The sequence below is a fragment of the Mytilus trossulus genome, chromosome 5 (assembly GCF_036588685.1).
Source record: "Mytilus trossulus isolate FHL-02 chromosome 5, PNRI_Mtr1.1.1.hap1, whole genome shotgun sequence".
Lineage (NCBI taxonomy): Eukaryota > Metazoa > Mollusca > Bivalvia > Mytilida > Mytilidae > Mytilus > Mytilus trossulus.
The window spans coordinates 4,720,091-4,742,406 of record NC_086377.1 but is presented as its reverse complement, the minus strand read 5'-3'; the positions used below and the strand labels follow the sequence as shown (position 1 = coordinate 4,742,406).

The window sequence follows — 22,316 nt, the reverse complement described above, 5'->3', positions numbered from 1 at the left end:
TAGCCTATACCAAGTCATGAATATGGCAGTTGTTACCAAGAAGTCCGTTTTATGTATGTTGGCGTTTGTTTTTGTTGATCAGTGTTTCTGGTGTTCCGTTGATTTCATCTTATAAATAGTTGATGCGTTTCCCGCGGTTTTAGTTTGTAACCCGGATTTGTTTCCTCTTAAACGATTTTTGACTTTTTAACAGCGGTATACTACTGTTTCCTATATTTCTTGCTAAGTAATTACAAAAAATTGTAACAAATATTAAGGGTTTTCTATCATTTTATTCAAAAATATATTTTCTCAAAAATAATTTACATCACAACTTTTACACAAATAATTCTAAATCCCTAGAAATCATGGACGGATTGATAAGGGAATAGATCTGACATCAGATCATACAATGTTACAAATACTATATAATTGTTAAATAAATATACGAGAAGATTACTGACAGAAAAGACAACAATAACATGCACAACTATCGTATCGTTACCATAGCAACAACATATACAATATAGTATCGTATTGTAACTAAAGAAAAAGGATGGAATTAAGCTAAAGAAAATAAATATGACCAAAATTGAACGGTAAATATTTTTGAAAGATTTCATAAAGAATAAATATGGTTTAATTTATTAGATCAACCTAAGTACTAAAATAACCTAAAGATATCTAGAGGTCAAAATAACCTAAAGATATCTAGAGGTCAAAATAAAGTGCATTAAACAACTTCGACGTTAGCATTCCAAAGAATTTGTATCAGAAAAAGGAAAGGAGTAGAAAAAATAACCGGAAGTAGAGTAAGGCCGTACCGGAAGTAGAGTAAAGCCTTTACTGAATGAACCGGAAGTGCAGTTTTAATGTTGTCTTATCTGCCACGATAGTGTAAGAAATAGTGTTCTATTCTAATGTAAAGGTGGTAATTAATAAATAAGTATAAATTAATCTATAAATAATTAAATAAACTCTATCAAGTATCACTGGTTGTCAATATCATCACACAACACAATACAATACAGGCAAAGTAAAATAATCTTAATATCTCACCATGTCAGGACCACGTGGTCAGGACAATATATCATGTGTCGCCATGTCAAAGCTTATCTGTCATATGTCCTTGTAAAAACTTGAATTTTATATCACCCTATCGAACTGCAATTTAATTTGTTCCCAATTTCATTTTCAAACTTGAATTAAAAATGGCAGCTTGTTGAAGCTTAAATTTAATATGACGTCATGTGAAAACTATAATTTAATATGCTACCTTTAAACTTGAATTAATATATCGCCATGTTAAAACATGAATTTGATAAGTCAAAATGTTATAAATACAAAATAGTCCATGCTTTTTTAATTTGCTCCCTGAATCAACATTAAATGACAAGCATAAATTTGTTTTTAGAAATAAAAGAGCTGTAAATGCTTTAATACAGTGTCTAACTCATGGTGAAAAAATCAAGGGCGTTTTACTTTGCCTATTGTATTAAATCACACCAAACCACAACAAGCTCACAGCAAAGAAGTAAAATACACAGAGTTCTCTAACGTTATAAATAGTGAATGTAATGAACAATTAAGTAAAAAATGTTAGTGCTCTTCCACACATTCTAACAATGGAGTGTTACCTAAACGTTTATCCATCATGAAGTAACTATGAGATGAAAATGATCATGTGACATACTAACCTAAATACAGATATATACTAATTAACATGTTTTCATGGTAACACTTTTTCCACTTTATTTTGAGTTACACTCGTGAAAATAAATAACATGGATTTTTTTGTTCGTTCAAATTTCGAGTTAAACTCTGTTGATGTATAATGAATGAAATTGTAAACAAGGACGGTTGTTTTTATCATTATAAATAAAACAATGTTTGAACACATATAATAGTCAAGCCATAGAATGTTTATAATTTGCAGTCGTTGTACCAAAGTCAAATTGTCAAAATTGAATTATGCATGAGACGAGACAAAAATATATTGTTTTAATTTGCAGATAGATAGTTATGAAGAGTTGAACAATATTAAAAAATTTAAGACAAGAAAGAAAATTAAATAAAGTAACCAAACCTATAAAGGGAATTTTCGACCATTATTTACAATGCATTTTGGAAAGTTAGTTTATTCTAACTGTAAACTTTTATGTTCATAAACATTCTATGGCAAGTAAAGTTCTTCGGAACATTTCATGGCTAGTAAAGTTCTCTTCGGAACATTTGTTTCTGAACACATTGTATAAAGAACACTTTCAAATAAATATCTAAAAAATAACAATAATATATTGAGATATATCACTAGAGTCACTTGCAGACAGTTTAACAAAGCGATGAAAGATCATTATCTGAATAAAATTTATTCACTTTTAACCTGCTGATATAAAAAATTTAGCTGCTTGTAATTGCATGGTCAATATATATTTTGCTTAATATGAAATCACTTAATTCGAACTTGTACTTCGGATACAGATTTAAGGAACACATAAAATAAAGAACACAAAAGTTACTAATAATGATCTCTTAGCGCTATACAACTTTGTACAATAAAAAATACATCGTTTTCTATCTGAAAGTGACTTTGATGAAAATAACTTATGGACGGCTGTTCGATATATTGTTCGGAAGGCATCGTCTGTTTTCGTTCAAATATATCAATGAAAAACATTTTAAATGTTATTTCAAAATTATTTTTGATTTCACTAAAATAGCAACTGAATTCTGTGTGATGTTAAAAAGAAAAGATTTGATGTATCACAGTTAGCTGTCTTATATACTACACTCTCTTTTCAAGTTGACACGAGACATTCTTTGACATGCCACCTGGTGGCAATTAAATAAAATAATAAATAATATTCTTATTTCTTTACAAAAACATCGTTCAAATAAAACCCCAGAGATTTCCTCATTGTTGTGAGGGGCAGTTTGATTTATAAATAAATAAATAATATAACAATAAATAGAATTCAACAATAAATAAATATGTAAAAAAAACATGTATTACGTCAACCCGACGACAGAACGGTGTTCACAAAACTCTTTCATATTGTTTAGTACTGTTAATGAGTCCTTAAGAATCTTATTTGTTTCAGTTAATTCTTTGCGAAACTGTGCAAATCCGTCAGCAGATGTGTCATGTCTGCGTATGTTTTTGTAGGCATTTTCAGCCATTTGTAAGAAATTTCTCTCCATGATTGCGCATGAGCAATTTTCTGGTCTGGTTTCCAGTTCCGATTGACGAAGTTGTTTGTTAAGAACAGTAACATCCGTTTCGAGTTGTTTCAAATAGTTCATGTTCATCTGCCGTTTCAAGTCTGAAATTAAATTAGAAACAATAAAGAGACTATTTGGATTGTATTATACATTTGCATTTATACTTAATATATTCGTGTATCTGAAATTTCATAATTATACATATGCTTTACATACACTATAGACTACAAAAAGTGTGTTTTTTTTTAAATAAACTACAACTATGCTTAACGTTCTGTATATGACGTACAAAAATATTGCTATACGCAAATTGAAAACCAATCGGTCTTGAAATAGTGACTGACGTTACTCACGATGTGTGTCGTTCATGATTTTATTGAAATAATTCAAATATTAGCTATCTTAAAACACTTACCTGATCGTCTTTTCTTTGCAGACCTGTCCTCATAATCACAGTCACAATCAGATCGTTCAGACGTTTTTCTTTTTCGTTTCGATAATTGGTCGAGAATTTGAGACAAAAGTGCAGTAGATTCTGGATCTCTAAGACGCTCTGACAAAACATCTGCCTCTTCATAATCGAAACGTTGATTCGACGTTGATTGCAATCTTGGGGAATACTGCTCTCTGTGACAATACATATCTGAATAGAAATAAAAGCATTTTTATTAAAAGTTTTCACTAGCTGAATGAAATATTTCAGCTGTACATTACATAACCAAACACGCTCATACAATAGAATTGTTGCAACAGTCTCTGAATAAAGAAAGACAATTAATAAAAAAATACTTTCAACATTACGTTAAGCCATTACGTACCAATGTGGCAAGCAGAGCCCAACAATCAATCGTTGAGCTACATAGAAATATTATCATCCAGCAATGCTTACCTTCTTGTCTTCGGGGATGGTTTTCAAAAACAAGTTGTTTTCTAACTCCTCGTCTTTCATCGACATAGTCAGCAGGAAAGTCTGGTATTCTTCTAACAGGTGAAGATCGATTCACTACTTCTCTTGCATAGTAACCCGGAGATAATTGATCCGAATTTGATTCAGTTTTATGTGAACTTCCTGTCATTGATCTTGCAGGTAACTGAGGGTCTTGGGAAACTTGTTTTACTGGTGTTTTCTCCAAAAAGTCATGATGTTCCAATCGATTTCGAGGAGATGTGCATCGTTTCTGTGAAGTTCTTTCTAATCGAGGAGATTGTAAATACCTTTCCATTCTCGGTGATGGCGATGGACAAACAAAGCATGATTCCGGAGAGCGATTGAGCACCTGGAACAGAATCAAAAGGTCATAACAATGTTTTATTGGTAATACCTATTGAATATCAATACCCAACTTTATTAAACACCTGTATTGATTAATTCTTTACAGCTTTTAACATTGCCAATTATCACTTCTGTTCACAATTTTCTTTCCACAAACGAGGCTCTGCCTGCGAGGCTCAATAAGGTGTTAATATACAACAGGAAAAATATATCGCTTTCTCTTCAACAATCTAACTCACATGTCATGCAGAGTCATAAACTTAGTCAGAAAACGTGAATTTATTATATATTTTCCAATAATTTTATTTGATTCAGAAAACTCTTCAAATGATTCTACTTTTCTTATCAGGCCTCTAACAGAATTCAAACTAGGCTATTTATTATCATTTGTTTGGAGTTATTGAACATTGATTTGTCGTTACAAAATTGTGAAAGTGATAATAGTCATTATCATCAGAAATAATAGTCTCACATAGAATTCTTTTGTAGTGTTAATTAACCAAGTAATCGTTATGCCAATACCGTGGTTAAACATTTATAGTGCCAGAATCGGAACCTTGTATAATGATATCAAATAATTACATTTTACAGATAATATGGGCTGCTGTACCAAAGCAAATGGAAGAGTTGAAACGTAAAAGCGTTTGTACTTTAGTGTAAAACATACGTTAATGTTCTCCCCGGAGCAGCTTATATAGGGTTTTCTCATTGTGGTTGAAGGTCTACAGTAGTCGATAAGGGTTAAAACATCGAATGTTTAAATTTATAGTTTTTGCATTAGCATCATACTAAACCGCGGTATTTTATATTCTTATGTTACTTACCGGGTATCGGTCTCTGTCATTGAAGGAGCATGTAGATGATCTTGAAGAGGTATCCGGTGAGACGGGTGGGGTTCTGGGTTTTAATCTCTCCGCCATCATCCAATCAGAGTTATCTCCAAAAACCTGACAATGGTCGGTGTCAGAGTACGGTGAATGTCCTGCTCTTTCCAGATATTTCCTGGGAGATTTAAGTCCATTATTTTCACTGAAGTCCTGAAACGAGGGTGGATATTTGAAAACTAAATCGTCCGATAACTTTGATCTTGGAGTTGATGGTGAACTTGAAACTCTTGACCTCGGAGTAGACGGCAGGTCACATGATCTACTCCTAAAACAATCCTCGACTTCTGCATCGTCTGTTCTTTCTTCCTGGATTGACCGGTAGTCTTTAAGTTTTTCTAAGATATCTTTTGGTAGTGAATCTAGTGACACCAGTAGGGAGTTGGATTTCTTATCCACGTATTGCATCCTGTTCTTTTCATCTACGTCAGTTTAAACTGCAAATACAATAAAAAATAAATTATTACATGTAGTAATGAAATTTAATATTACAACAATCACTTTTAAAATCATGAAATTTAATTAAAAAATATTTATTTATTTACTATGTATGTAGGATGGCTCTTTACCTCTTTGATAAATCCAATGCATCCATTTTCCTAGTACCCAACAAATCATTAAAATGTCTTTAAACGGATGCCATCGTAATGTCTCATTTGAATATCTTAATTATAATAAGATACTTTAAACAGGTGCCCTTTTTCAATTTATTTATAACGTTCCAGTGGAATTCATCTCCACAACCGTTATTGTCCAGAGATTATACATGACTAATGGATTCAGCAAAACGTTTTAAGATATTTACCTGAGCCGGTCTCGTGTCGGTCTATCGAACACCGTTATACCTATAACTTATAGATTATTGAATTTCATGTCTCTTTCATGTACCGTCACCTTTATAACGGCAACAATGAGTACGAAGGAAAATCTTAATCACTTAGATGTTTGGACAGGTGAGAGGCTGATTACTTTTGTTTCAGAACGAGATAATTGGTACTAACGGGATTTAACGAGATTTTATCCCCAGATTAAAATTCTCTTACTTTAAAATCTTGTCATTAAACAGATAGGTCTATAAATTATGCAAGAAACATTTAATGAATTGATTTAAATTCTTTGAACATACAAAAATTTTAATATGCATTAAGCCCCTGATCAATATTTATAAACATTCTCTATCAATAGTAGACAAAATCGGGTTTAAAATAATGTAAAATGAATAGATATCTATTCTAGTATCTCTAAATAATAAATCGCCTTATCGTCTCTTTTCGATCCGCTTTGAAGAATTTATTTGTAATAAATATCTCCTAATTAAATTATATAGATAGCTAGTTGTTCTGACTAATGCATCGAGAGTAGTCCCTTACAATTTAACAACAATTATCTAACCGACCATTTCTCAAGAATAACTAGTACGTGTATGATGCTTTAAAAGAACACTAGCTGTATGTTGCAATAGAAACCAAAAGAACATGTACTTCACTAACAGTGGCATCGGCTGAAGGTGTAATAGAAACAATGAGAACATGTACTCCACTAACAGTGGCATCGGCTGAAGGTGTAATAGAAACAACAGTGGCATCGGCTGAAGGAGTAATAGAAACAACAGTGGCATCGGCTGAAGGTGTAATAGAAACAATGAGAATATGTACTCCACTAACAGATGCATCGGCTGAAGGTGTAATAGAAACAATGAAAACTTGTACTCCACTAACAGTGGCATCGGCTGAAGGTGTAATAGAAACAATGTGAACATGTACTCCACTAACAGTGGCATCGGCTGAAGGTGTAATAGAAACAATGAGAACTTGTACACCACTAGCAGTGGCTTTGACCCAGTTACAGTAAAACCTAGTCTCCCTTTCGGGTGAATGAAATGTACTTTTGAGGTCTACATGTGCATGTTAAAATTACTTCAGGTTGATTGCATTATAATGTTGGAACACCCTCTTATCCGTCAATCTAATTTTTAAATTGTTATCATAAATTAAATGCAAAAAAGTTTAAATCGTTTACTGTATTTGTACATAATCTCACATTAAGATATCTATTAATCAATGCGGCCATGTGTGCACCAATGACTGCACACACTACACAACAGTGTGCATGTCGTCAGGCAATGTATTACACTTATTTTGACATTCTTATAAAACTTCAACATTAAGTACAATACGTGCCGATAACATCGCGATAATATAAGGTTTAGGATTATGCAGATTAATTAATCTTTTTTTCCATAAATTATTCGATGTTTGATAAAATTGATTTATTTTAGGATAAGCAATCGGTATTTTTATCAGTGCTCAAACAGCGTGTCCTTTATCACACGAAGTCATTAAACCAGGACAAAAACTCAACAAAATATACCAATAAACTGCAACAATTGTATCTATTTCCTTTCAAAGTACATTGATATGTATTTCTTTATCGTTTCTGAGGTCAGAGGTCGGATACCTTTAACGGTTCTTATTAAATAAACTGGAACTAATAGACCTCCTTGTTGAATAGCATCAACCAGGAAGAACAATAGAAAATGTGATGTTCACCGAGTATCAGTGTCGAGGGCGGGTATGGGGTTACATTGTAATCAATGTTCTGCACATCATTCTATTGTATAAGTTGATGTTTTACAAACAAATATGTAAAAAGTGCTGAGAATATTTAACAAATAACGTTTCCCAGGAGTTTTTATTCTGTCATCTGAATACACTTTACAAGTTGTATACTAAAATGTTTTGTTAGATAAAATGCTTATGTACTTTTAATAAGATGCCGTTTAAAACGACTGGAATTTTTCTCATGTTTGTGAACCAATGAAATCCCTTATCTTAAATAATGAATAATTAACCTTCATTTTTTTGGAGAAAAAAGCATGGCACTTGTCATGAAAATAAGGCGAGTTTTGGGTGTACAAACCCAAATAAGATCGCAGACCCAACAATTTAAAAACAAGATACATAACTTGAACAATCTTTCTTACTTCTTTTGGATATCATAGGATACGTTAATAAGTACATTAAATTCCAAATACATTCATAACTTATTTTCACATTTAAAAATTGTGCTTTTTCAGATATTGTTAAAATTTCTTTTTCATACCATTTCTAAAGCCTTTTATCTAATGTACATTTAAATGCAATCCGAATTTTATCCATTTGAATTAATTCACAGTATTCTATTACCACAAGCTCTTTGTAAAATTTTATTTGCAAACTTCTTTTCAATAGAAAAACATTGATAAGCATTTCAGTTTTTAAATATATTTCAATAACGGTAAAATTATAGAATACACGTAGGAATTTTGTTGACATTGAAGTTATTCATATGTTTGTTTTCTTTGGTAATGCCTTACACAAGCACAACAAGGGGAGGAGCGCGGATGCATGGGAAAATAACGACACGTAATAGAATCCCAATGAAGCATGTACATTGTTTCCCCATCACGTTCTTTAACGGTTTGATCAAATCATAGGCTTTCTTGAACTTCTTTTAATGGAAAGAATAAAACTATTCGTACGATTTACACATATTAAATACTGTTACTTGACTAAATTCCGCGTTTTTTTTAAATAATGGGTTTAAAAATATTAAGTAACGTAGCGTGTGAAAAAAAAATTATGAATCGCACCCATTTACACCTAGTGCATATTTCAATAATATATAAACAATGATTAGTTTATTTGAAACTGATGACTAAGTATAAAATAAATGGTCATTCATAAATTTAAATTTTTATTTACCAATGTATAATGTGTCCCATTCATTTAATAATGTTACCGCAAATAGTATACCATTGTGTATTATAATAAGGGTATTCTATTATTTCACATTACAACTCATTGTAAATTAGAATGAAACTCTGTTACGTTTAAATTAAAATGCTCCGAAACTGCGGTTGTATTCGAATAAAGACAATACGGACACTGTTTCGGAGGTTGATAAGTGAGTGGCAGAATCTATATATCGACTATTTGACTTTTAAATAGTTACTCTGTTACTGTATAATAACTTATTAATGTGAATTTCGATCTTATTGATCAACATTAGCGTTTGGTTTCAATTTTAATTTTATTGTTACTTACAAATTTCACGTGTGTTTGAATAACAGGTAGAAATCAATTATCTCTCTACAATCTTTGTTTTTGTCAATGATTTTGCAAAAACATTGAATATTTAAAGGTCTGCTATAAAATAGAATTAATAGTCATTTTTTTATCAATTTAAAAGTACGTCAAATCTTTTCGGGGTTTAACCATTTAAAAGTACGTCCAATCTTTTCTTGTGTATACCGATTGAACTTTACCGCGTCACTTTCCTTATTAACTATTTATTATTTGTATGGTTTTAAAAGGAGACAGGTATTCACGTAATCACATACCCATACCAATTGTTTTGGGTTAACATTAGGTATACAGAAGTTCAATGAGACAAAGTTACATGAATTTAAAAACCAAAATCATCGCGTGTCGCTAACATGTCTTTCAATCATTTTAGTCAGCTCTCGCGTGTCACTATAAATTCTTTAATATAAGTCCTTCATTTTTGATTTTTTTTATGTAATGCAATTTTATTCACCTGTTTATAAATATTAAGGAGTAAGAATAAATGCAAGAACGAAAGTACATTTTACTACTATACGCGGGAAGTAAATTTGGGTCCTTTGTATTATAACAAGCACGTGAAATTACAACGGATAGTATCTACTGATTGGATGATTATTAAAATCTGGTGCTCAAACGGTAGTTGATTCAAATTCCTCTTCTCGGTAGAAGTTAAATAAAACGAGAATGAGAATGAGAGTAAAGAAAAACGCCCTAACGACCGAGAGTGGAGAGACTAACGGGTTTTGATAACACAAATGTTAACAGAACTTCACTGAAGCCCAGGGCCCATATGCATAAAACTACAAAAAATCCAATCATAGTCCTAATTTATCGTTGCACAAGTAGAAAAATTCGTTGGGAACAAATCTTAAATTTCAGTAGCTTTATGCATATGCGGGGCCTAGACTTGCATGACACCAGAGCAATAGAAAACAATTAGACAAGGTGTCTATATCACAAGTGAAAGCCTAATGTTCCTGGTTCTCATCACCATTGATCCTTGTGTTGGATGGCATGATACAGGTCCATTTAAACCAATTATACAGGAACAAACACCTGTTACCGTGTTAATACATGTACAGGAATCAGAACCTGTAGCTGTGTCAATACTTATACTGGAATAAGAACCTGCTTGTACGTACTATGCATGCAATATGTGTTATATTAGGGACGAGAGATCAACAATTAATATATCACTTTAAATTGATATAGCTTTAGGAACGATACTTGATCAGCATTCTCACGACAGTGGTGACATTTTCTAAGTATTCATTTCCAGGCAAGTTTACGAATATTGCGTTTTGACAGTTGCGTATCTCTTTTCAATCATCCTATTCTTGTTCATATTCTATATTTTGAGATATAGTGCTATGGCCTGTGTATAGATAGTATCTATTGTATGACTGCAACATTTAAACCGACAATTAGAAAAGAGGGACGAAAGATACCAAAGGGACAGTCAAACTCATAAATCTAAAACAAACTGACAACGCCATGGCTAAAAGTGAAAAAGACAAACAGAAAAACAATAGTACACATGACACAACATAGAAAACTAAAGAATAAACAACACGAACCCCACCAAAAAGTAGGGGTGATCTCAGGTGCTCCGGACTAATATTCCTGTACTTAGAACTATTGTGCTTCTGCATGCATGTCAAGTAACTGTAACATTTAATCGAGTTTATAGTTCCTTGCTGCCCACACTCCGATTAATAGTAAATTAACAGCCATAACGCTAATGTTTACCAAATATTACAGCGCCAGTGCTGAAATATCTGTTTTATTGTAACGTAAGTAGTTACACGCCGGTAGTACATTACTAGCAGGCTTTAAACCATCATGCTGATGTTTAAGTAATATTACAGCGACAGTGCTGGAATATCTGTTTTATTGTAATATAAGTAGGTACACGCTCCGGTTTGTTATCGTTATAATGGGCGATTTTAATGTGTAAACACCATGTCGAATCCTGTTTTATTGATGTTTGTCTTTATTTAGACCAAACTCATTTTCAACATAGACATAGTAATTTGTCAATGAACGGACAGATTTAAACCCTACAAAATAATCAATAAATTCTGACAAAAATTTATTAAGTTTTCCTCCAGTTACCTGAGTTTTATATATATATAGGTAACGGCCATTGACACCACTTTCAAATCTTCAAAAGACCTCTTTTCTATCTGCTGATTTCAGCACTATAATTTATTGCATGATAAGGTAAATGTTAACAGGTAAAATACGAATTTCAATATTTGATTGAAATGACAACATTATTAGTTTGCCTATAAAATGTTTGGTTCTCATAATATTGGCTTCATGGGTGTACTTTCCGTTGGCCTTTGATGTTATTTATTTTTGCAAAAAAAAACATTATTGAAAACATAATTAGAAATGTCAGTATATATAGCGAGTATTGCCTTTCGCGATTCATGCGCGTATGATTAATTAAGTTACAAAATGAATTCATCTATAACTGAGCTCAAATTGCTTTATAAAGTCATGTGCGGCTGGTTATTTAATATATATGTAATTATTGTCAATGTATTTCCCATAACCAAAATTGTTTTTTGTCTGTTTTGCAAATAAAAAATTATTATTATTTTTTCTGAAACATATGAGACGGTGGACAGTCTCTATTTTTTATTATATTTTTATTGCCTTTGCTTATTAAATAAAGTTTATGTATTCCGTTCTATTTCATTTATTCGCTGGTCTATTTAGTTTTTCGTTATTATTTTTTATTTCCATTTAATGAAGTTCATAAAAAGTAGTTTTGATTTAACATCTTTATAAAGACTACCTAAGACTGTATTCTTTTAAACGCTTTAGAGAGTCGAGTCTTGTTCCTGCATCGCCGCTGCGTTTTAAATGGCAAATGCAATTTACTGTGCAGGATAATTTAAATTCAATTTACGAATTTATTATTAAGGTTTAATTTAACGTACCGTTCACATTTGACTTTCAAATTTAACATCGCTGTTTCTATTTAATTTATAACTAATAAGCGGGTTTTTTTTTTTTTTGCAAATTGGCGTCTGACAAAATGCATATACAAAAGCATATTTCAGTAATGAAAAGTCATGTCAAACGTTCTTGCCCAATTGAGTTTAATCAAAATCGGTGATCCCCAACTAAATAATCCAAAGCACTAATTTGTTCTTTAATTGATAATTAAATTACACCCTACCTTTAAAATAAAACTTCATTTTTTCTTCCAATATCTTCAAGTCACGTTAGTAAATCCGAGAAACACATCATGTTTTGTCCGTCACTATCATAGTCCCCGAGACGTTTAAATATACACAGGTAGTATAACGGGATATATCGCTTTTATCTTTGAATTCAAAATTTGCACCTGAATATTCGAATGTCAACATAAGCTTTTTACTATAACCACGTGGTAACCTTTAACCCTAAGATTCTATATAGATTTAAACGTTACCTTTAAAATCGATTCATGTCAATCCAACGCTTGTCAATAGATCTGGACACGCCCCGTAGCCCCGCCCCAAACAAGGGATCACCCACAGGTTGGGTAAACCCGTGGAGATATGAAGAAAAGAAGTTATATATAATACCATGGGTTTGTTTACCTATGTTGAACGATTGGAATTTCAATTAGTTTGTATTTTACATTTGCATAAACCGTTAAGTGGATTCGAATTCTTATCGTCGATAATATGCAAAAATATTGAAAAATAGTCCGAAAATTGTAAACTGTATTTTCTAACATGATGCAACTTGTTCTAATATTAAAATAGAAATTTGCATTGGTTTCAAGGATGTAGTGCAAGTGTTTTTAAAAAAACATTATATTAATGCAATTTGTATACGATCTTTTATCGCTTTGAAACGTCTTTTTTATATATGACAATATTCTTTGAATATGCCACTGCATAAATATAAGCATACACTATTTTTTAATAAACTATACAGTATGATGTTTAATCTTTTGTTATGGATGTGATTTGTTTTTTCTGCTTTTGCAGGATTCAATTTTTTAAATTCAATAAATTAACTTATGGTGTAAACAGTGCCTGTGATGTGATTATGTTTTGCTAGATTTATACGAGTATCAAGCTTCTACAGAACCTTTTGGAATTAAGCAACACCATACCTCCATTGGCCTGCCCTTTCGGTAAACCCTAAATAACTCTTTGAGGCCAGCATAGCACCTTTTTCAAAAGTGGTCCTTATGTTCTACGCAAAGTTTGGCAAAGATTGTCGTGCAAATTTTACAAGAAAGCCATAAGTCAAGTAGAGTAGCGGAATCACCCGTGGATTGCCGATTGGACTTTCCGCCAGAGACCAAAGTGAACTACAAGTTAAAAATGCATAAAAGCCATACAGGTAAAAGGTTATAACAGACCTCGATATGAAATACGTCAAGAAAATAATTTACAAGAGAAAACCAGCGGCATGATTAATGATAAAAATAACGTAAACAAAAACATATATGGTAGTCAGTGACCAAAGTTAATCGCTAAATAACAAGACTCTTGGCTTAGGACGAAATAACACAAAATGTGGCAGGGTAAAAAGGGTTCCCTTTTCCATTGCAAAACTGGTCACCTTAAATTTGCGTTTTTTTGTTGAATCAAATATAATGTCGCAGCATAAGTGCGTTTCCATTCTATTAATTTTTGTTCGATTTATTTTGTTCACACTACTTAAACCTTTTCCACGCTTTAAAACATGTCTATCGCGGTTCATCCATGTGTGTTATCTATAGTGCTTATCATCTTAAAACATACTATTTTTGCGCCTTTCCCAAGTCAGGAGCATCGGGCCTTTGTTAGTCTTGATTTATTTTAACTTTTAGTTTCTTGTGTACAATTTGGAGTTTAGTTTGGCGTTCATTATCACTGAACTAGTATATATTTGTTTAGAGGCCAGCTTTAGGACGCCTCCGGTTGCGGCAATTTCTCGTTACATTGATGACCTGTTGGTGACCTTCTGTTGTTATCTGCTCTATGGTCGGGTTGTTGTCTCTTTGACACATTCCCCATTTCCATTCTCAATTTTATCTATATTCTACTAACATTATATATATTAAAGATCATTAAATGTTGAGAAAACAGGAGAATCAAACGCGAATTTTCTTATATGTTTTCTTCCCTTTATAAAGGAGTAGGTCCGGTAAGGACCGATTTTGGCCTCAAATTTCAGTTTCATCTGACGAAAGATTTTGACCACTTTTTAAACACTTAAGTGTCTATTTCATACGATTCAGTTAATTTATGTGAAAGATTTTAACTTATTTTGTCATTAAAAACGATCCGATTCAAGCTCAAATATGAAAAAAATATCAAATATGCGAAAAAATGTCACTTTTCAGATGTTTTTTGTCAAAAACGAAAGTGGCCGCATCCGTGTTCATCCTCAATCTTTATATATGTTATGTATTATCATCAAATACAACTTCCATTTCAATATTTTGGATGAACACGAATGCGGCCACTTTCGTTTTACACGGACACCGTCTAAAAATTAAGTAAAATGCTGTAATTGTTAAGATTTTAGTAACTTAGCATGAGTTTATGGTGCTAGTACCCAATATATGTGCATTGTATTGTCAAAAACAGCCCATATTTATGTAGCAGAACCATTCTACTATCCAATAAATAACTGAAAGTTTACATTTTAACAATTTTGTAAAACTGCCATATTTTGGGGCCAAAAAGGGGTCTTACTGGATTTACTCCTTTGCCAGTTATTACGAAATTTTGAAATAACATGAATATTTTACAAACGATTCGTGTGCGACTTCAAACATTAATACCAAACAATATCTTGACCTTTCTATGTAGAAATCAAAAAAATATATACAAACACAAACGAAACCTAATCTTGTTTTCCTTATTACGCTTTTTGTTTTTAAAATTATAAGACAACTACAAATTCGGAGATCAATATTTTAATTCCGTGTTTGAGCGTAATGACACAAGGTACTTGACGAGGAATCCTTTGTTGTAGCGCCTCGATGGAATGTCTGATAACCACAAACAAGGTGACAATTACACGTAAGCCGTTATAATAACACGACCTATAATTACCCAGGTAACTCGCACTTCCAACGGTTTTAGTTTTTATCATAAAGCTTTCACCGTGTTTTTTTTATATCGATTAAATAAATTTCATTGGTAAATTTTAATTTGCTTTTATTTTTTAATGAGTCGAAGAGCCCATATATGATACCAGGAACTGTAAACCGGAAAAGTATTAAATTGGCAATTCAATTCAATTTTACAGCTCTTTAACTTTAAAGTAAAATGTTTGGCATAGGTATTACGTAAACAACTCCATTTTAATATGAAAAGGGTTTAAATCTGCCTTTTCTTATATATTCGAAAACGGTTTATTATGGACAGTATTGCACAGTGGAGAGGTGCATCTTGTTGAACTTGCTGATGTGTGCAAAAGATAAAATCACAAAAATACCGAACTCTCGGGGAAAATTCCAAAGGGAAAGTCACCAATCAAATGGCAAAATCTAAAGCTCAAACACATCAAACGAATGGAAAACAAATGTCATATTCCTGTCTTTGCAGAAAATGGTGGATTAAACCTGCTGTTAACTAGTCAAACATATCACTTGTATGACATTCGCATATAATTTCATATATGACAACGCTGTGTACAAAATAAACAGACATAATGTTAGGTAAAAATGTTTTTAAAAAAAGTAGGGATAATAGGTTACAAATACATCCTTGTCATGGTTTCGTTTTCATGTCGCTATCGCGTTGTCGGTTTCACTTCGGACTACCAGTTTTGAATATCCCTTTGGTATGTTCCGGCTTTTTTATCATTGTATCTGATGTACCAACCCAACGATGTTGTGTATTGCTCACATAATATTAATGAATAGACGTCACTTCCATTCCAATGTTGAGCAAGTGGTTGGAAAACTATAATTCTATATTGTACGATTTATTCAACAAATTGAATACTCATCATCACTGCTGTCATTAGGGATTTGTCAATAAGTACATACAGAGCAACCATTATTTCTAGTTTATCCTGCACAATGACGATCGCTAAGACGCTTGATGAACGTAAATAGTGCAGGGATACAGGCGACCCCCTCTATCTGGCAAATGACGTCATAAAGGCGTTCATAATTGACGAGTTTTTGCCGGTGACCAATGAAATCGAAAGTGGTCTATTCCGTAATCAAGTATTGTGTTGATATATCGTCTATCGATTTAGATTTTTTTAATACAAAACTTGTATTCGAAACACCATTAAAACTTTCGAACACGATTATCGTACCACGACTAAATTTCACTAAACAAAATGCTGGATTCGATGTGTTGCGCACACATTTTGCAGTGAGTAAAGTTTTATGACATATTTGGTTTTCCCGAGTCTGCGTAAGATTATCCTGCACGAAATGTTTTTGGTCGTTCTTTGGTTTGTTTCATGCAGGGATTGCTTATAATATAGGATTCATAATTTTATATATACATATATCACATATATATTTATAGTGTGTCTTTCTATGTGGTGATGTTATACTACTGATTTGGAAAAGGGAGAAGGTTTTGAACCATTAAAACGTTAATCCCGCTGCAATTGTTTGCACCTTGCTGAGTCAGGAATATGATGTTCAGTGTTTGTCGTTTGTTTATGTGGTGCATACGTGTTTCTCGTTTTTCATATAGATTAGACCAGGGACTCTCTATACTATCAGTCCCTGATTAGACCGTTGCTTTTCCCGTTTGAATTGTTTTACACTAGCCACTTTTTGGGGTCCTTTATAGCTTGCTGTTTGGTGTGAACAAAGGCCGTTCACTGACCTATAATGGTTTACTTATATAATTTGTGACTTGGATAGAGAGTTGTCTAATTGGCACTCTTATCCCGTCTTCCTTAATCTATTAACTTCAATTCTAGTGCCAACTATTCAGAAGTCAAAGATTCAAAGCACTTTCTGGAAATTGGAGGAGAAACATACTTTATAGCTTGTTGTTCGGTGTGAGCCAAAGCTCCGTGTTGAAGGCCGTATATTGACCTATACTGGTTTACTTTTTTTTAAATTGTTATTTGGATAGAGAGTTGTCTCATTGGCACTCTTATCCCGTCTTCCTTCTAGTGCAAACTATTCAGAAGTCAAAGATTCAAAGCATTTTTTTGAAACTGGGAGAGAATAAAATTGAGAAGCGAAATGGGGAATGTGTCAAAGAGACAACAACCCGACCATAGAGAAAACACAACAGCAGAAGGTCACCAACAGGTCTTCAATGTAGCGAGAAATTCCCGCACCCGGATGCGTCCTTCAGCTGGACCCTAAAGAAACATACTTTTGAATTTATAACCTATTATTTACCATAGTTGTCTCATTGGCAACCATACCACATCTTCTTTTTTATATTTGGAATTTATAACCTATTATTTTGTTACCATATTTGTATTCTCGTTTAATTGAATTATATTATATGAGCTCTATTAAGGGTTATTTTATACATAAATTGTTAACACTACATGATGGGTTGAATAACATCTGCCAGTAATACTTTACAAGCAGATGAAAAGTTAATTCACAATTTATATGCAGATGTAAAAAGACGCGGGAAACGTGATACAGTACGTACGTGAAGAAACATAATCTCGTTCGGACGAGTGTTCGGCTCGCGACTTGAATACATTTATTTTTTAATAAATACCAATGAATAACTGTTATTAGAGACTTTAGTTTTTATTTAACGATTTCTGTAAAGAACCATTTAAAAAACAGAAAAAGACGTGCTAAAAGGAAGATCCCATTTCGGTTTATTTGATATCTCATATGTGAAAAAATGCAGGTTTAATGTGCCTTTTTTCGTCCGTTATTATTCAAATTTATAACACTATATTGTTAAACAACTTTAATTTCTTCCTTGTAATGATGCTTGCTTCAGATGCCGTGACATCTTGTGATCAAGTTTTATTAACGTCATGGAGGCGTCCTTGAAGAGTCTAGTCTCGTCGACCCTAAAGTTTTATTGTTAAGAATGCATGTCAGATTCCGTACGTCACGAATACCTGTTGTAGTAAATCTGGTACCGATAAATACTACCAGTGATAAGCGCGAGTCACACGGTTTGTGTCGAGTGAGTAAAACGAGACAAAACAAATTCAATCATACTGTTTCGAGCAACTTCCCGATATTTAAAAATATCATTAGAATTAACAGTATACCACTATTACTAGATGCTCCTTTCTATCTCCTCAAGACCTGATAAAACAGTAAAGCTAAATCTGGTTTAGGAAACAGAGTCTTGCATAAGGAAGATATCTGTTCTTTTTTTTAAATAATTTCAAAAATCGTACTACCAAAGTGATCATCATCAAAGGTTGAGAATCTGTGATAATTCTATTTTTTTTCTTGATAAATTAAAACATGTTATCAATGCTTTCAATAGAACTTGTCAAGTCAAATTGTGTCGGCTAAACCATTGTGACTTCGCTGAAAACACATTCAAATTAAAACCATCATGGTAAATCTATATGCTACATTAAAGTTGCATTGTTAATAATACATTAAAGCGCACGCACACTGAAAATGTCCGAATCCGTGAAAATAAAAGATAACAGGCACCATTTCAGTAAACCAACTGTATCAACCTTTAGTTATTTGTAATTGGTTATACTGTGTTGTTACGTTGCTGACAAATTGATTAAAGTGCAAAACGGATATATCATTCTATTCATATCAATGCATAATCGTTCCGGTTACGGACATCATTTGTTAAAGAGCTGTTAAATCACAAAGCTTTTGCAAAATTTAATGTATATATTTATCTTTTCCTTTTAGCACCTGTTTCAATCTAAAACATGTCACGTTTTCTTAAAATACGCGCGAGCATGTTCAAATTAATTATTTATATTACCACATCAACAGATTTTTTTGTCAGTCAGTTTATTTTTCATAACGGTGTGAAATGTCCTGAGACGGCTTTATATGCAGGTAATAAAAAAACTGCCGATCCAACAAATAAAGTATATATACATAATAAATCTATACCTATTTATCCTGTTCTGTTCTTTCCGTATCATTCAGTATATGGAGAATTATCATAAAAAAAGATTGAAAAACAAATTATAGGATTAGTTTTCAGTTCGTAACATGACTCAACCTGATTTATAAAATAATCCGTTAATTTTAAGATCAATCTGCAGATAATGAAAGCGATCAGACGACAAAATACCCGGATTGACAAAAGCTAGTTAATGGCCGCTTTCTCCAGGCGACGGCGTTATACATCACGCTGGGAGGGTACAAATTGTTTGTTTGAAAAAATACATTTATTATCGTGTGTTAATTAACTTATTATTAAAACGTCAACACATGATAACATTCAAATTAAGGTGTTTATAATTGTTATTTACCGTCAAACAGTTTGTTCAAATTTTGATTTTAAGTTATGAAAGTGATAAAATGACGATAAGTAAAGAATGTGGTTGTATATCAATTCCGACCAGTTTACTTAATAATAACATGACGCAAAGAAAAAAACTATAAAAGTATTTTATCTGAAGGTTTTATTAAAATGGGGAAGGAATTGTATATCACGATTTAATACTAATAATAAAGATGAGCGAAATATATCAAAGGAACATTCAAACTCATATATAACTAAATAAACTGACAATGGTAAATAACAAAGAAGAAAAGACAAACAATAGTACGCAAAACACAAAATAGAAAAATAAAGACTAAGCAACACAAACCCCACCAAAAACTAGGGTGCGATCTGAGACCGATGCTCCGAAAGAGTCAGCAGATCCTGCTCTACATGTGGCACCCCTCGTGTTGCTCATTTCGGGTATAAGTTTGAATGAGAGTGTTATTTTTATTCGCAACCACATCCTGTTGGAATGGGGATTGTAAATTTGATTCTCTCTGTAGGGCACGTTCCACATTCTTTGACCATACGACAGTTAATGAAACAATTTCGTGGGGGGGGGACGTAGTGGCCTGTTGCAAAGCAGAATGCCTACCTTATTTTCGTGCGGCAAATTATCGCCAATCATTTCGAACGTTGTATTTGGCAGAACCTATACATGTTGTGTGTATTGTTAATTTTTATGCATTGTAAATATGCATGAAAAAAAGATTGCAACTGGACTTTAGGAAAGTATTAACAATCAATGCATTACCGACCATTTCGCTGCCAATAGTCAATACAATTACACAAAAACACCTGATGGAAATAGACCTGTATATATATTTATTTCTATTCCGTTATATTTGGAATTTCCCTATTCTATTTCTATCTTTAGACTTGTGGTACAAGTTTGGCTAGTATGTACAATGTAAATCAGAAGTGGTCTGATGTTACTGTTGTTTTCTGCACGAATATTTCGAGGGCGGTAGTACGGGTGGGGTTTTATAGGCATATATCTAAGTCCTGATTACGTTTGATTATTATCGATGTGCTCGAGTAACTTTGATAGACGAAGTTAACGTTAAGCTCTGCATAATATATTACAGTTATGTTTGTATTGATATGTATTTAGAGGACATTGTGAATGTATATAGATGGAATTGTGGTATATTTTTGTAATTTGTAAAATGTTTACAAGATATTAAATGTTGTTTCGCTGAGAAAATAAGAAAGTTACTGCGAGCAAACAAACCTAAATTATGACTTGTCTCTTATTTAGCCATGTATTTAGTATAGAAATGTTTTAAATTCGGACGAATTCATGAGGGAGAATTTAAAAATTGTCTTCAGCATTGGTCTTACTCTAAAGAAGTCCGGCCAAACAAAAAATTAATCGTCACCAAAACTAGCAAGTGTTCTGCCAAAGGCCAAAACAATTACTAAAATGGAAATACATATATAGTTGTCTTCAGTATTGGTCAAGATCTCAATAGATCCCAAACAAAATCAATTGTCCATTGATCGATATTTGAGTTTATTATGTGTGAAATTACAACAGTTTATTGTCTATTGTGTTTACATGTCAAAGTTAAATGACTTTGTCAAACTTAATAAAACTCCATTCATTATTTGATTGACTCTGACACGAGAGTGACGTGGACACAGGTCAAGACTGACCATTGTAATCTTATCGATTCATTATGGATCTTGATGACTTTTTATCAGTTTGATTATTTACTTAAATTGAATTGAATTAAAATTCCGGTGTAATATTTCTGAATTATATTCCATTATAATTATAACGGTATATTGTATGACACTTATAAATGACCTGTCAACTATCGGAGAGTCACGTGATATACTTTTACCGATAATAGATACAAGGCTGTAAAAGAATTGCACGGGGCTATGTAAAAAGCACAATGTCCTTTTTTAAGAACAAATACCCTATGGTTTAAAGCGCAAATGTCCTTTGATTTGAAGCGCAAGTGTAAAAAAAACCAACGTAAATCTCATATGAAAAAGCGCAAAAATCCCGCACCCTGAAATGCTCAGACTTAGTGCATGGCGAACAATCAAAAGTTAATATAAATAATTCAATAGACAAACAACATATCACAATGGCAAAACACTTTTTCGAAAAAAAATGATCTGGCCGCACGAATCCTCCTTAAAAACAAAACCGAATATAATCTACCTGGTACTTCTGAAAGGGAATGCAATAATCAATGAAACTAGACTGATGTCCAATTGCCAATGTTATGCAGCAGATGACCTCAATGTACTTTCCGATTCTCAATGTAATACAAAACCAGAATGAAAATGGAAAAACTAGTAAAAAAACGTTAGACAATAGACAAAAAACGCTCGTGACGTGCTTTTTCAGTCTGGTGACAGATAAAAATAGATTAATCAATTCGATGGCTGAAAGTTCTAGGCTCTATGATTTCAGTTGTTCTTTGGCAAAGAACAC

The 22,316-nt window shown here is 32.6% G+C and overlaps 1 protein-coding gene across 3 annotated transcripts; it reads right to left on the bottom strand.

Annotated features, from left to right (window-relative positions):
- Positions 1 to 252: 252 nt before the first annotated feature.
- LOC134718471 (uncharacterized) lies at positions 253 to 19,590 on the bottom strand. Of its 3 annotated transcripts, none has more exons than XM_063581012.1 (5): positions 19,480 to 19,590; positions 5,299 to 5,795; positions 4,091 to 4,478; positions 3,617 to 3,844; positions 253 to 3,302 (listed from the first exon to the last, which is right to left on the bottom strand). In XM_063581012.1, exons 2-5 carry the CDS (start codon positions 5,764 to 5,766, stop codon positions 2,989 to 2,991), a joined length of 1,398 nt encoding a protein of 465 aa, XP_063437082.1. In that variant the 5' UTR covers positions 5,767 to 5,795; positions 19,480 to 19,590; the 3' UTR covers positions 253 to 2,988. The 3 variants fall into 3 exon arrangements, with proteins under 3 accessions (XP_063437082.1, XP_063437081.1, XP_063437083.1); XM_063581011.1 differs by lacking the exon at positions 19,480 to 19,590 and adding an exon at positions 12,658 to 12,882; XM_063581013.1 differs by lacking the exon at positions 19,480 to 19,590 and adding an exon at positions 5,928 to 6,130.
- Positions 19,591 to 22,316: the final 2,726 nt, after the last annotated feature.